General features: G+C 51.2%; 7 protein-coding genes across 7 annotated transcripts; 3 read left to right on the top strand and 4 right to left on the bottom strand.

Moving 5' to 3' along the window:
* Positions 1-497: 497 nt before the first annotated feature.
* LRP88_06738 (uncharacterized protein) lies at positions 498-1,909 on the bottom strand (the record flags this gene model as incomplete). Its single annotated transcript, XM_083243276.1, has 5 exons — positions 498-699; positions 759-1,270; positions 1,325-1,429; positions 1,481-1,672; positions 1,724-1,909. The coding sequence occupies 5 exons, from the start codon at positions 1,907-1,909 to the stop codon at positions 498-500; spliced, it is 1,197 nt and encodes a 398-aa protein (XP_083100500.1).
* Positions 1,910-3,106: 1,197 nt separating this feature from the next.
* On the bottom strand, positions 3,107-4,725 carry LRP88_06737 (NAD(P)/FAD-dependent oxidoreductase; the record flags this gene model as incomplete). The annotated part of the gene is made up of 5 exons (XM_083243275.1): positions 3,107-3,300; positions 3,380-3,646; positions 3,731-4,453; positions 4,504-4,638; positions 4,692-4,725. 5 exons carry the CDS (start codon positions 4,723-4,725, stop codon positions 3,107-3,109), a joined length of 1,353 nt encoding a protein of 450 aa, XP_083100499.1.
* Positions 4,726-5,218: 493 nt separating this feature from the next.
* Positions 5,219-6,785, top strand: LRP88_06736 (uncharacterized protein; the record flags this gene model as incomplete). Its single annotated transcript, XM_083243274.1, has 4 exons — positions 5,219-5,352; positions 5,402-5,573; positions 5,622-6,008; positions 6,057-6,785. 4 exons carry the CDS (start codon positions 5,219-5,221, stop codon positions 6,783-6,785), a joined length of 1,422 nt encoding a protein of 473 aa, XP_083100498.1.
* Positions 6,786-7,351: 566 nt separating this feature from the next.
* LRP88_06735 (uncharacterized protein) lies at positions 7,352-9,184 on the top strand (the record flags this gene model as incomplete). Its single annotated transcript, XM_083243273.1, has 7 exons — positions 7,352-7,533; positions 7,585-7,701; positions 7,753-8,130; positions 8,205-8,445; positions 8,497-8,631; positions 8,681-8,841; positions 8,893-9,184. 7 exons carry the CDS (start codon positions 7,352-7,354, stop codon positions 9,182-9,184), a joined length of 1,506 nt encoding a protein of 501 aa, XP_083100497.1.
* Positions 9,185-9,917: 733 nt separating this feature from the next.
* Positions 9,918-11,746, bottom strand: LRP88_06734 (dolichyl-P-Glc:Man(9)GlcNAc(2)-PP-dolichol alpha-1,3-glucosyltransferase; the record flags this gene model as incomplete). Its single annotated transcript, XM_083243272.1, has 2 exons — positions 9,918-11,455; positions 11,518-11,746. 2 exons carry the CDS (start codon positions 11,744-11,746, stop codon positions 9,918-9,920), a joined length of 1,767 nt encoding a protein of 588 aa, XP_083100496.1.
* Positions 11,747-12,128: 382 nt separating this feature from the next.
* LRP88_06733 (uncharacterized protein) lies at positions 12,129-13,632 on the top strand (the record flags this gene model as incomplete). Its single annotated transcript, XM_083243271.1, has 2 exons — positions 12,129-13,311; positions 13,364-13,632. 2 exons carry the CDS (start codon positions 12,129-12,131, stop codon positions 13,630-13,632), a joined length of 1,452 nt encoding a protein of 483 aa, XP_083100495.1.
* A 209-nt stretch (positions 13,633-13,841) lies between these two features.
* LRP88_06732 (uncharacterized protein) lies at positions 13,842-14,122 on the bottom strand (the record flags this gene model as incomplete). Its single annotated transcript, XM_083243270.1, has 2 exons — positions 13,842-13,938; positions 13,995-14,122. The coding sequence occupies 2 exons, from the start codon at positions 14,120-14,122 to the stop codon at positions 13,842-13,844; spliced, it is 225 nt and encodes a 74-aa protein (XP_083100494.1).
* Between the last annotated feature and the right edge of the window lie 307 nt (positions 14,123-14,429).

Here is a 14,429-nt window from a genome sequence, read left to right as displayed (position 1 = left end):
GGGAGGTTAAAATTGCAGTGAAGGTATGGCCGTCTTTCCCGACAACCAACTTGCAGTAGCGAGAAACAGGGGTAAGAAACGTCGACATGGCTATTCCGGGCACCGTCAGCGCAAGGGCCCTAGTCAGCTGAGGACGACTCAGCAACTCTTTGTTTGTCAGAATGAGATGGGAAAGCTTGGTTTTCGGTAAGTAGCCTTTCCGGTAATCTATGCTGTCCTCGTGGCTGAGGATGATGGAACTCAAAGAGGCTTTTCTCATTTGCAAGTATTGACCAAAACTACCTACATACAAATGGACTAATATTAGATTCCATGAGAAAGAGTCTAGTAAACTCGGCATCAGACAGGTACTCGTGATATCGCCAAGATGAGTTGCGTATGCAAACTGCCATGTAACACCAAAGCCAGCCAACACAAACGAACAAAAGAGACTCCCATGTACCCAAATTTGAACGCCGCAACACTCTAAATCTCCAATATGTACACTCATCGTCAACTTACTTGGCTGGACGGTAGCCAGTCTCCTCACCCGCCCATGAAAACACTTGTGATCGCCCGTTGTTGTTATAGTTCGGCAGAGGCGAGTTCCCGGGATCCGCAGAAGCAGGAAGCTCAGCGGGTGCAGTTTGCTCGGGGGGCTTCGGCGTCGTGCCACCCTGCGAGGGCGAAGGCGCGGGATGCTGCGTATAAGTGTCACTGCTGGACGCCGCCCGGGTTAGCAAACACAGCCGCACGAAAGCAAGAAGAGAGAAACTCACTAGTACGACCCTATCGTTCCGTCCTGGGTTTGGGCTTGGGCTACCATTGCTGCCAGTGTGGCCGGGTGCGTTCCGTAGCCGACGGATTGGTGTGGGCTCATGGGTGGGCTTTGGCCGAAGGGGGCTGCTACTACGCCTGGTAGTGGTTTGTTCACATCCCAGGGAGATCCGGTAGGATTTGGCGAGTTAAACTGTGTTTCTGCGACGGGAGGGTTGGGAGTACCACGGAAACTCTTGCGGTATGCCTTGTCGAAGCCGCCTCGTCTTCCGCAGAGGTAGAGCAGGGCGCCGGCCAAGAGTAGCACTGCAGCACTTCCGATGGCGATTCCGGCAATGGCACCAGGGGAAAGGTTAGATGATGTGTCGTCGTCGTCGTCTTCTTCTCGATCTGACTCTTTGGGGCTCGCAGTCTCAGTGGGGAGGTCTTCGGTAGGCCATGGCTCTCCGGGGAGTAGCTGGTAGTCGACGTCCTTGGCCTTTTCGAGCCACATGTCGAGGGTTTCGTTCTTGGACTGTCCATTTGTTAACAATCATTCGCTATCAGAAAGGACACAAAGAGTCCTCACAGGATTCACCACGCCCATCATGTGCCACTTTACGCAGGATCCAGGTGCACCACAGTAGAAAAAGATGGGATCGGTATTGTTGACTCGAACTCGGAATCGGGGAGCCTGGGCATGTCAGCATCAGGATGAATAGTAACTGGACGAGTATTCACTCACATCATCAGTGATGGCCTGAACCTTCTGGGCACCACTGGAAAACCCTTGTTTGTTTAGGCCGGCGTATTCGTAGGGAATACACGGTTGCTCAAAGTCTCCTCGGATGATCCAGTGTCCGCTGGGATAGAAGCGCCATTCGATTATGTCGCCAACCTTTGCTTCGACTTCGGCAGGGGTAAACTTGTGTCCAGACTATGAAGCCATCAACAGGATGTATCTTATCATACACTCGATATAACCTACCGCTCCAACATTGACTGTATGAGTTGTTGCCCCTGAAGCCGAAGCAGTTGTTGCAGCCTCAGCAACTGTAGACGTGGCCTCGAGGGTCTCCGTCAGAAAGCCAGACACGGTGGGAGCCTCAGGTCCTTCAGCGGCCCATACCGTCGCGAGGAGGGCCGGGAGTATAACGAAGGGACTCGGCAGCATTGTAACAAGATCGCTCGGATCTGATCTGTCCAGAACAAGCTTGTGGATAGCAAGCAGATTATTCAAAGCATGAGAGAACTGACAGCACGAGGAAAGAAGAAGAGGAAGGAAGGACAGAGGAACACGGGAGCTGAGTCATGAAGCATTTTATCACTACGTGGACACGAATACAGGACAAAGAGGGTGTACGAGGGGGGCGGAATGACAGCTGAAGTTGGTGAACCCCCTCTTTCGCTTTGGGGCTGAGGGAGACCACCTGGATTTGCTCGTGGACATCTGTGCTTCCCAGTGAGGCGCTGCATTTGGCTGCATTCGATCCTGCTGAGGGATGCACTTAGCATGGTGGTTTTCTTGGAAGGGCTCGTGGTGGTGCATGGCCGTATCCAGCCACCAGCAGGGAGGGAACAAAGGAACTTGAGGATTCAGCGAGTCTCTTGGGTCATGCAACCACTTTCACATATTTGACTTGTTGGAAAGTTCTTGGACTTGTGAGTTTCATGGTGCAGCACTGGCCAGAATGCCAACCTTAACCCTTTGTTGGTGAAGTCCGAAACTCGAAGGCCAAGTTTCCTCTCCAAGCCCGAGAAACCTAATCATGGGAAACTAAAGTGTAAACCAGTGAGTGCTCAGCCTGGCCAAGATCTCGGCTAGAGTGAGATAACTAGATTTGGCTCTCAGCAGCAACACAGTCAGCAACTTCTTCTGGCTATGCATCGCTGGGTAGCACTCGGGGGTGTCAGCCTCAGCCTTGAAGGTTGTAAGCGGGCAACCTTTTTTGTTGGAGTTGCAGCGTCAGCATTGATTTTGATGGGTGAAAGTAACTGCCAAGCCATGCAAACACGGGCACTAGATTGCTTCAAGGTTGTTTCCGATACAACCTCATACCTCCAATCGAGTTGTTCCTGTCTAACCGACACCATCTTGGGTAGTTGACAGAAATATGGGTACATTTTAAGTCACTTGGTCCATATAATGTGCTAATCTATTTTAGCATCTCTTCTTCAAGCCCCTGGTCCACCACATGCCTGTCCTCCTCTCGCAGCCTTATATCGCGCTACACCCAAGGAACCTCCACAGCAAGACAAATCACCACACCGTGACACGTTTCAAATGCAACGTCTTGTCTCGCAAATCATAGCAGAAATCGGAAGGAGCATATGCCTTCCTTATCGACACCCTATGAGGCTCAAGTCGGCCCTACCATTTGAGGTCTTCGGGAGTGGCCAGCTTCTGCTTCGCCCACACCCTCTCATTTGACAGAGTGTTTTGCAGGATCCTCTCCTTTTGCTCCTTTGTAGGAGTTCTCCATCGCCAGAATTGCGTGTACTTATTCTCCTTTCCTTCCAATACATCTACAACGTACTCGCCCAGAACCGGCAAGAACTTGAAGCCTATAACCTGTAAGCGTCAAGTCTCCAATTTGTGCAGATAACTCACCATGAAAGCTTCCGCCAGTGACGACCAAAAGACCTTCAGTCTCCGGTACGCGATCGATTACAAAGTCGAGATCAACAGTGTCTGCATACCAACACATCTTTACCGCAGTGATCTCTGCCCCGACCAAATCTGGCAGATTCTCCCTCACAAAGTCCTTAGTCTCTGCGATCGGCGAAAGCGGTGGTCCTCGCTTCTCTACCTCTTCAGCAGTTGCTGGGGCTGAGAAAGATGTTTCCGAGTCTGTGTCTGATGGATTGGTCCATTTCAGAGAGCGATACGAGATTTTGAGAATGCCGTTTCCTACTTGGGTCAGTCTTGCAACACAAAGAACAAAGTGCGAGTCGTATAGTAGGAGAAAATAGGGAAAAGAATCAAAGAACTCACTATCCAAAGGGAACCCGGTAAGTCCTCCACTCTCTGAGCTTCCAGCATAGTTCCAAGCCCAAGTAGGAAACACATCAGCGCGATAACGATGCTGCAAATTCTCAGGCACTTTGATAAAGACAAAGTTACCAGCCGTGGTCGTCATGAAGCTCTTCAGCTCCGGCACAATGAGAGGAGAAAACGGGCCAGCAGCAACAATGACCAGATCCGCAAAGTGACGCTCCCCATCCTTGGTCACGATCCCAATGACCCGACGAGCGTCTTTGTCGTCTCTGATCAAGGAAGAGAGCTCGCCCTTGTCCCCAAAGTAGGTCTCTGCGCCTCCCTCTTCTATAAGGTCAAGGGCGTACTTGCATGCCAAGTCAGCGTTTGCCAACCCTGCGTTGGAGTCAAAGACACCGTCAAGGGCGAGACCGCGACTGCGTCGTTGAAATTGATCAAGACGGGCACCGCCCCATCCATCGGCCTCTGCTCTTTTGAGATCTTGGTCCGAATGCAGAAAGTACTGCGTGTGGCCTAGTCCGGCCTCACTCATTGTCTTGAAGGTCTCAATGTCGACGTCTTGAGGTCTGCCAATGTCTGTGAGGCGCGCCCAGCCGGTGTTTAGGAACAGTTCCTGGCCAGATTCCTTGTTCCATTGCTTCCATTTGCCTATGGCGCGGTTTGCTAGGTTTTGCAGTATGGCTGAGTCTCCGTACGCACTTCGGATGACTTTGTGGCTATCTGATGGCAGCGTGTTAGCTTAACACGAGACTTGACAGCTAAACACTCACCGGATGATGCCGAATCACCGCCGTTGAAGGGTGAGTATGCTGAAGCATGATAGTCCTGCTTGTCGAATATCTTGATGTTTCGGTAGCCACGTTGTTGCAAGTGCAGCGCCGAGGAGAGCCCAAACACGCCGGCGCCTAGAAGTCATTATTACGAGATACTGAGCGAATGGATCAAGGCTTGGCTATACCAACAATGATAATTGAACTGGCTGGACTAGTCATTTTGATGAGCTTGAATATTGAATTCAGGTATTGCCGTAGGTGGGTTACGGGTATTAAGATCCCCTCAACTCGAGTGTAAGTCGACGGTAAAGATATCGAGAAACGCTAACCGAAGAGTCGTCTACGAACTGGAGAATGGCATGTCGTATCCAGTTAGCCCCCATTGCGTGATCATAAACGGCGTCTATAAACCCCGGTTGACATTAGTTAACTACAATCCTTCAACTCGTCTCCAGATCCCTTCACCATCTCGGGGCCCATGACTCAAGCCATCGGGTGCATGTAACCGTGAGCTTGATAAACCCCCGGAGGATCAAGGCTGTGGGGAATTCGATGATGCTATTTCAGCTGCAGGTTGCGAATCTTTAAGGATTTGTCGTTTCTTTCCTCATTGTACGACGGTATTTTCCGGATATAAGACCGGTGATAAATACGGCCCAATCAACTTGAGACACTCTCACACATTCCCCAACCCGTCGCATCACGCTCCAACATGTCCACGGCCAAGAGAGTCGCCGTAATCGGCGCCGGTCCATCTGGGGCAGCAGCCGCAGAGGCGTTGAGGAGGAGCAACGCCTTTGACGTGATCAAGGTGTTTGAGCGGAGGGCTGAAGTTGGAGGGGCATGGTACGACTTCAGTCTCGAGTTGAAGTTATATTCGACTGACGATTGATAGGAACTTTGATCCAGATCCTGATGTACCGCCTGCTGATCCTATGGTTCACCCGAGTCTTGTAGATCCTCCTGTTCAGCCGCCTTCTATACTGCCAGTACGAACACCAAAACAACAACTGCAAAGATGGACTACAGCGCCAGTTTACGAGACTCTGACTACAAACGTCAACGTTGTATGTGATTTCGAAAGAGCCAAATTTGTATTTTACTCATCATGCTAGGACATCATGTCTTACACCTATGTTCACTTCTCTCAAGTTGACAATACTCCCCCAACCGAGGATACGGATCCAATGTTCCCTTCTGCAGCCCGTGTCTTGAAGTATATCCACACGCTTCATGCGAGACATGCCGACTTTCTTGTCTTGAACACGACCCTTGAACAGGCCTCTAAGAAAGACTCAAAATGGGTCTTGACTTTGAGAAGATCCGAGTCTGATGACGATTATTGGTACGAAGAATCGTTTGATGCCCTTGTCGTCGCAACTGGCATCTACTGGGTTCCCAAGATCCCTTCAATACCAGGTCTCCAAGAGTACAATCGGAACTTTCCAGGCCATGCCTTGCACTCCAAGTACTTTCGATCAGTTCAAGCATATAAGAACAAGGTAAGTTACCGCAGCTTACACTGTGAGAAAGCAGTTCTGACCCAACAGACTGTCATCATTGTCGGCAACGGCATCACCGCCCTAGATCTCATTCGTGATCTCATGCCCGTCGTGTCCAGCCTCACAGTCTCCCATCGGAGCGTAAGCTGGATGTATCCGACTTCCTTAGAAGGGGTCGACGGAATATCGGTGCGACCCGAGTTGAGCCATGTCGATCCAAGCACAGGAGATTACTTCTTCAAGGATGGGGGCGCTCCAGTTCGACCAGATGCCATCATCTTTGCCACGGGATACCACGTCTCATTTCCTTTCCTATCACCACCTCAAGCAGTTCACAATTACGACCCAAAATTCACTGCAGACTGGGTCCCGGGAACATACCTGCATACTTTCTGGAGAGAAGACCCTACTCTCTCGTTTGTCGGCCTTGTTCAAAACAGCGTGTCTTTCAGGATCTTTGAATACCAAGCCGCACTGGTAGCATCGTACCTCTCCGGAAAACTAAAACTACCCCCGATATCGGAAATGGAAGAATGGGAAAAGAAGCGGCTCGAAGAGGTGGACCACAAGACGGCGCTCTTTCACTACAACAAGTACCCAGGCAGCGTCGAGTTCCTGAACCAGCTACACTCGATCCTCGCAGGTGCAGGCGGGGACAGCCTAGGCCTCTTGGAGTGGCAGGATGAGTGGACGCCGCGGTATCTCGCCGGGGTCAACGAACGTAGACGGCGTGTGGACAACTTGAAGACGCTTCACCTTCGGGGATCGGTGATTTAGAGGAAGATAGCCTATACCTAAACAAATATATAGAAGCCCGAGACTATACCCAAACTCACAGAGACGGCGTCTTTTTATCATGATTGGAAATCATCCAGATTCCCACGAGTCAGCAGATAAATTTATTTCCACGCATGCATGGATCCGAATATCTTCAAATTCCGGGGACCCAATGACGAGCCAACAATCAATGACTCCATATCCCTCGCTTAGACGATCCATCTAGGACGCGAATCCTATACTAGTAGTGATACGGCAAGACTAGGCGCGCGAATCCACTTGGGCAGGGCCGTGTTATTTCCTGTTTAGATAGGAGTGAGCCCAGTTCGTTGGGAACCCCGTTGATCTATCCCATGTAACCTGGTCCAACAGCGGCGGGGAAGCGAGTTTTTGACGACTGGGTAGAGATGGCGTAATAGAGGGCCAGTATTAGCATGATTCACCTAGTCTTATCCCATGTTCTTTGGTGTCGAACCGTTCGACAGGTGCATATATAAGATGTCTAGATATCATGAACAGCTTCCACAGTATGGCAGTGTCGAGATCATCGTTAAGTAAACTCAACAATGGCTTCTTCCAAGGATATATCAGACCCTGTCGTGGTGTCAGACGTCCTCGAAGAGGGAGGCGTGAAACCTCATGTCGACGTCCACGAGGAACCTTCGATCGATCCTGAGGAGGAGAGGAGGGTTGTCCGAAAGATTGATCTTCGGGTCTTGCCCCTTCTGTTCTTCATGTACTTGTTCAAGTGAGTTTTATCCTCGAGTTCTCTGAAATCACAAGTCTAACTTTATCTCAGTGCTCTGGACCGAAACAACTTGGGTGCTGCCAAGACTGATGGTATTGATGTTGATCTTGGGTTCACCAAATATGAGTACAACATCCTCGTCTCAGTATTCTATGTCCCATACTGCGCGTAAGTATAGGCCTCCTATCGTCCAAGACGCAATTTTAACCCTGTCAATAGCTTGACTGTGCCAGCAAACATGCTCACCCGCAAACTCTCAGCCAGATGGACACTGCCCTGCTATCTCCTCTTCTGGGGAACCACCGTGATTCTCTCACCGGCATGCAAGAACTTTGCCGGTCTCGCTGCACTCCGAATTCTCTTGGGTATGGCAGAAGCCGGCTTCGGAGTCGGCGGTGTCTTCTACTTGACTCAGTGGTACAAGAGAGATGAGTTAGCCAAGAGAATCGCACTGTTCTATGGCAGTCAGACATTTTCGGGAGCCTTCTCTGGGTTGATCGCTTTCGGCCTGTTCCAGATTGACGGCTCGCTTCATGGCTGGCAGTACCTTTATCTGGTTGAGGGTGCTCTGACAATCACAATTGGGTTGATTGCTCTGTATGTTCTGCCCCTATTGCCTATCATAACCAAGCTGTGGTTATATATAAGGATATTTAAACTAACAAATCTAGGGTCTTTCTTCCTCATCCCCCTCACAAAGAGTCCTCATTCCTTACAGACCGGGAGCGAGAAATCTGCCGTCTCCGATCCCTCCGCGATGCCTCTCAAGCTGTTGGATCCAAGTTCCAGATCCGCGACTTCTTTGCCCCCTTGAGAGACTGGAAGCTCTGGGCTTGGGCGTTTATCGCCTTCTGCTTCGGCGTCACCAATGCATCTGTCGGGAACTTTACCCCTCTTATTGTTGCTAAGCTGGTGAGTGGCATTGAAAGCACCTACTGAATACTCCATCTGACACAAATAAAGGGCTACTCGGCTGTCAAGACCAACCTTTACACTGTTGCTCCTTACATGGTGTCTGCCGTGCTTCTCTTCAGCACTGCCATCAGCTCGGACTACTTCCGTGAGCGAACGTATCACTTGCTCTCAGCCTTCACACTGGTGAGTCTAAGGTAAATCATTCTTGAACTATTTCCTAATATGCCCATAGTCTTGTATCGGATTCATCATTATTGCCTCGATTGATGTCGAGAGCCATATCGGCGTCGCCTACTTTGCAGTCTTCCTCATTGTTGGCGGTTGCTTCACTCCGTCCATCGTGTTTCACTCGTGGCATCAAAACAACGTTCTCTCTGAAGACAGGCGCGCGTTGTAAGTCCCTTCTATCGACTCTTGAGTATATCTCATGCTAATCTCAAACAGCAACATTGCCTTCATCACTTTCTTCGGCAACGCAGCCGGCCTCGTCTCGAGCAACGTCTTCACCCCCGACAGCGCGCCAAAGTACATCCCGGCACTGGTGACCAACTACTCCTTCCTGGCTGCTGCCATCATCGTCACCATTCTTATGAGGCTGTGGATGCAGAGGCAGAATGCTCTTCGAAACAAGGCTCAAGGAGTTAACTGGACGAGTGCAGACGTGCCGACTCATCTGCTGCTGGCTGGTGCTTCTGAGAATCCTCACGAGAACCCCAACTTTAGATTTGTGCTGTAGGTATGGTTTAGAGACATGGGTAATAAAGGCATATAGAAGGCATCCATTGTGCCGCATGAAGTCAACTGCCACCTTGGACTTCGACTGGGTCACTGACAACTTTACTTTCGACCGCTGTAGTGCTACAGTCTTAATCAAACACTTGATCGCATGATCACGAGTCCTGGAAAACGCTATGTTGAGCTTTTGTTATATCTCCCCGGCTTAATTCACCATCCCTATCATACATGGCCCAGCGTTGGCCCCAAAGCCTGACAAGGCCAAGAGGGCGACGGTAATAGCTTTACACAAAGGCATCTCGAGGTCTCGTATACCAGAAGCTATAAAGCCAAAGTATCCCATGAGGGCCATGAGGGTCATGAGGGCCACGAGGAAGGAGGTTGAGCATAAGCTTAAATAGGAGTCCAGATCTCACATCGTATAAACACCACTAATTCTCTCTCTCCTTGTATGAGCATCACTAGCTCGATCCAAGCGTCCTATTCTCGAGCCCAGCTGGAAATAAAGCCAAGACATTTCACAGATCAAAATCAGGTTGATCGGTCGACGCAAAGGTTTCCTATTCGTCATCGCTTTTGAAATCGATAGTCTCATCCTTGTGGAGTTACGGCAAGCATGCACAAGTTGGTGGCGTCCTTGCTGATTCTCAAACCTCTTAATATCAACGGGCACTCTATTTCGAGCTTTTTATTTATCTTCACATGATGTACACTATTAGTCTGATATTACAAATCTATGACGTCTTGCCCTTCTTGGTCGTCTTTGTTGGAAAGAGATCAGATTCCTGAACAAGTTTCAACAAACACCAAAGATAGCAGATGATGAACCCAGCCGCTCCAATGCCAACATTGGCAACGACCCAGAGGTCCGGCTTGTCGACAGGGGGCACAGCCAGTGCGTCAACAACATGCCAGCCCACCATGGCGGCATAGAATATCCAATGGAGCAGAGCTGTTGCCCATTGAGCCCAGGCGGCTTGACCTTCCTGGAAATAGGCGCTCAAAGAGGTAGGTGGGAGACCAAGCAGATATGACCAAAGAAGGGTCAAGACTGCATACGGAACTCTCAAGTCAACTCGCTTGAGCAGGGGAAACATGGTCCAGGCTCCCAAGAGGTTGGCGAATCCAACCCAAGCCCGAGTATCCTTGCTCAATCCTTGTTTTCCAGCCAAGAGCAGTGTCATGGGCATGAGCGGCAACAGGACACTCTTCTCGTGAACCTGGTAGCTAAACAGGAAGAAGCCCCAAGCCGTGGCGGCAAACGCCAGGGGCAACGTCGTCTTTCGAGGTCGCAGGAACAGGATGATGTTGGGAGGGATAATAGAGGCAAGTGTCGCGCCGAGGGCCACCTTCTGAAGCAGAGCTGCTGGCCACTGGCGGAGCTTGATAACGACGTTGGCAGCACACCAGAAGTTGGCAACCTTGTCCTCAAACAGGCCACGAGCAAAGGGGAACACTCGGTGGACCATCTGGACCAGTTGCACAACGAGAGGGTAGTAAAAGGCCTTGGTGTCGAGAATTTCCGCAAGTTGGGGGAATAGAGGGAGAGGTGGTTGAGCTCCATCTGATTCCGCATATGGATCGATTCCCTGCTTCGCATCATGAAGAGTGCCCAGGATCAGAGGCAGTAAGAGAATGGCGAAGGAAATGATAGTAACGAGAGCAATGCCAAAGAGTCTGGTCGGGTTAATCCGAGGGAAGACGCATCGTCCAAGCAGGTAAGAAAAGACGCTGAAGGCATAGTACAGAGCCATCTGCTTGAATCCCAGCGCTCCAACGAAGAAAACGGCAGCCCACTTGTAACGTTCTGCAATCATGCTAGACATGCTCGCAAGCACGAAACCCAGCATGACAGTGTTGTACTGGAAGTGGACATGGTCAATGAGGATAGTCGAAGGCTGCATCAGAATGGCGACGAGCGCAAGCCAGGCGTTCCAGTTGGCAACTCCTTGGAGACGACTATACCGTCGCACAAAGACAATCGCGGCCGGGACGTAAATGAGGTATTCCGAGATTATGACGGTCGCCCTCATAAAGATCTTGAGGTTGGGGTCCTCGTTACCTCGAGAAGCGAAGAGGGCGAACCACGAGGGGTCGATGAGAGCTCCGATCTTGCCCAGAACCCAGCTATGGTAGGCGGTCAGGGGAGGATAGTCGAGTCCCCACCACTGGAGATCGTGGAAATACCACTGCGAGACGGGGAGTTGCGTCGTCACCTCCATCCAGTGTCGTTGCGCTTCGTAGTCTCCAAACATGGGCGGCTTGCGGTGACCTGCGAGGTAGTCCACGTTAGCATACGTGCTCGCGTGTCATGACATGATGGAAGCTACTCACCAGAATATCCCCATAATCCAGCAGCCCATCTAAACAGACCAACAACCATGAGAATCACGGGCAACACCTCCCAATGCGACGAAGAAGTGCGCGCCGGCCAGAGAAACGCGGCAAGGGGAAAAGCAGGCGCCCTCACCAGGGCCTCTGAGCGAGACGGCCTGTCGCCGCCATTGCCGGTCTTCTTGGTCCTGCGACGAGGCTTGTGCGGTGACGGGGAAGGGCCAGCCATTGTCACCGCGGGAACGAGGAATCTGTGGGAGAAGCGAGCGTCATCAAGAGCACACAATGGAGCTCCCTTGGTGTTGAAAGGAGAGAGGGCGGCGGGCGGGACCTGCTTGCGTGGTGTTTAAGATGACAGCCTGCAAACCCCGGAAATTTTGGTGGAGCTTCTAGAAACTCGACCTTGGCCCTGAAAAGGAGCTCCGAATTCCGGTGAAACCCCGGCCGCAGACGTCAGTGCTGTGGTACAGTGTCAATCTGGCAGGTTTCTGCACAGTATGGCGATGCTTCCAAGAGCTTGGCAAGCCCGTTGCGTCACAGAATCCCCATGCTTTCCCTTGCTTCAACATCTGAATCTCATTTTATACCCTCAAGCTCTCGTCTAGTATAAGATGCCTTTCCCCTTTGTCCTCCCGACGACATCCGCCTTCTCCTTCTCATCCAGCTTCAGCTCCGACTCACATCCCTCGCTGCCCCTCAACGCCAGCACATATCGCGGGGTGGTTCGAGATACGCTCAAGAAGCACAAGAGACTTCCTCCTAGCTCTCAGATCTCGAACCTCAATACGGCCATATCGAGTCTCAACGGGTACATACCCTACCTTCTCGCTGTTGATGATGGCTTGAGCAGCAGAAACCTGCCCAACGGGGAGTTCATCAGCATCGTTCTCAAGACATCCCCGGCCATCGAATGGAGACCAACGCTGTCAGGTGATATTGTTCCAGGACGTGAGAGGGCTCGAGTCAAGATTTCGTCTCTGGAATATGAGATATTCTTTGTTCTCTCAACATTGGGCTTCTCGCATGTCCTGACTGCCCGATCTGCTTTACAGCCTCTCTATTCGACCAACGGCGAGTTTCTCGGCGCACAAGGCAGGACGAGTGCAATCACTTCAGCGACAAAATCACTGTTGGAGGCCGCTTCTGTGTATGACTATCTTGCTGGGCGAGGAGAACACATCACAACGAGCCCACCATGCGCCGATGTCTCACCTGGTACAGCCCGAGCCCTCTCATGCCTGGCCTTGGCAGAAGCAACTTTACTTGCTGTTCTCAAGGATGATCCATACCCAGCGATCGTCGCTCAAGACAGGAACAAGAACGACAAGGAATGGATGTTCAAAGCGCCAGATATCCCAAAGGTCCGCGCTCACCTTTATGCCCGTCTATGCTTGGCAGCGTCAGAACATGCTGCCAAGGCATCTTCCCTATGCAGCTCAGCCGGCTCAGGATCTCACAAGATCAACAGCGGTCTACTAAAGTACCTGGAGGATCTTCGCCGAACATGCCGGGCCCGCGCTTGTCGGTTCTTCGGTATCGACGCTGAGCTGGGAGGCCAAACGGCTGAAGGTATTGGATGGGTTCGCGCCGGCCTCTCAGAGTTGGGCGTTGAGGTCAAGGATAACAAAAAGGGCCTCAGCTTCAGCCGGTTCAAGAAGGATATCACGGAGAAGCGAGAAGATCGACGGGTGGATAAGGAGGCTGCGTGGGGAGCTGATGCAGGCAAGCTGGAGGAAACACGCATCTTGGAGATGCTTGACGCCAAGTGGAACAAGATCAACGACACAGTAAGCAGTCATGCGCAAATACGGAAGCATTTTCTGACAAGAACAGATGAACACGCAAGCCATCCCTCCTGTCAACACACTCCTGAGCAAGATGCCATCAGGACGTGAGATTCACACCATCAAGCCGTATGAGCCGCCTTCCCTTGACAGGGATGTCCTAGAAGCCATGCGATCTCCCCCAGAGGAAGATGATGGCTTCGTTGATGACTTGAGTTCGGATGATGAGATCAGAGGAAGCCCATCGGCTCCAGTTGGTGCGTTCCCAGGATCTGCGGCCGACTATGCACGGAGTACGAGCACAAGCACGCCTGGCAACGCATATTACTAGTTGTAGAAGCGGTGGCGCTGAGTACTATACGGAAGATGCATTGGGGGATGAGTAACTGGTTTGACTATTCTTGGTGATATAGACGCGTGGCCCACCAAAATACAAGTGTTGGCCATCTAAGAGAAACCGTTCATAGCCCTCGTACGACTGATATGCTACTACAGCATTCGCTGCTCCCTGGCCCAGACAACTCTCTCGTTGTCTACTGCTTAATCGGCTGTGATTTCCGGGTACTCGACCGATGTAGATGTTGCTGGACAAGGAGGAGCCGTAGGAGAGTCTTGGGGAGAGCACACATCGTAACAGCTATAGTTCGTGTCAGTATTCTGTGAAGCTTTTTCTAAGAGGTAAGGGCCACTCACGCTCCGTATCTAATACCACATGTGTTGATGGCATCGATGCAGATGGTCTGGTGCTCACATGGAGGATACGGTGAGGCCGCAACGAGTCCAGCGATACTGGCAACAAGGAAGAGAGCGTTTGAAAGCATGGTGTCGTAGAGAACTTGTCAATTGATTAATTGTACCATTGTAACTTTGTATGGGATTCTGTCTGTTTAATATATACTGCATCACCGGTCGATCGGCCGCCGCGAGATCCACAGCAAAACACAGCGGGATGTAATACAACTCCGCAGTCGGCCGCGCTTACAGATGATCGTCAGTCAAAAAGACTTTGATGCTCAGAAGCAACACGGCAGTATACGAGGTGTAAGCATTCCCCGTCGAGCACCGACGGCCCAATGGGAGGTGCAATGGACCACGATGCGACGTCACGGGCCGTACAACACGGCAAAT

This window comes from Fusarium phalaenopsidis (genome assembly GCF_050370095.1).
Source record: "Fusarium phalaenopsidis strain FUZ10S chromosome Unknown contig_32298, whole genome shotgun sequence".
Lineage (NCBI taxonomy): Eukaryota > Fungi > Ascomycota > Sordariomycetes > Hypocreales > Nectriaceae > Fusarium > Fusarium phalaenopsidis.
The sequence above is the reverse complement of the archived record's forward strand: the minus strand, read 5'-3'. Positions and strand labels throughout refer to the sequence as shown.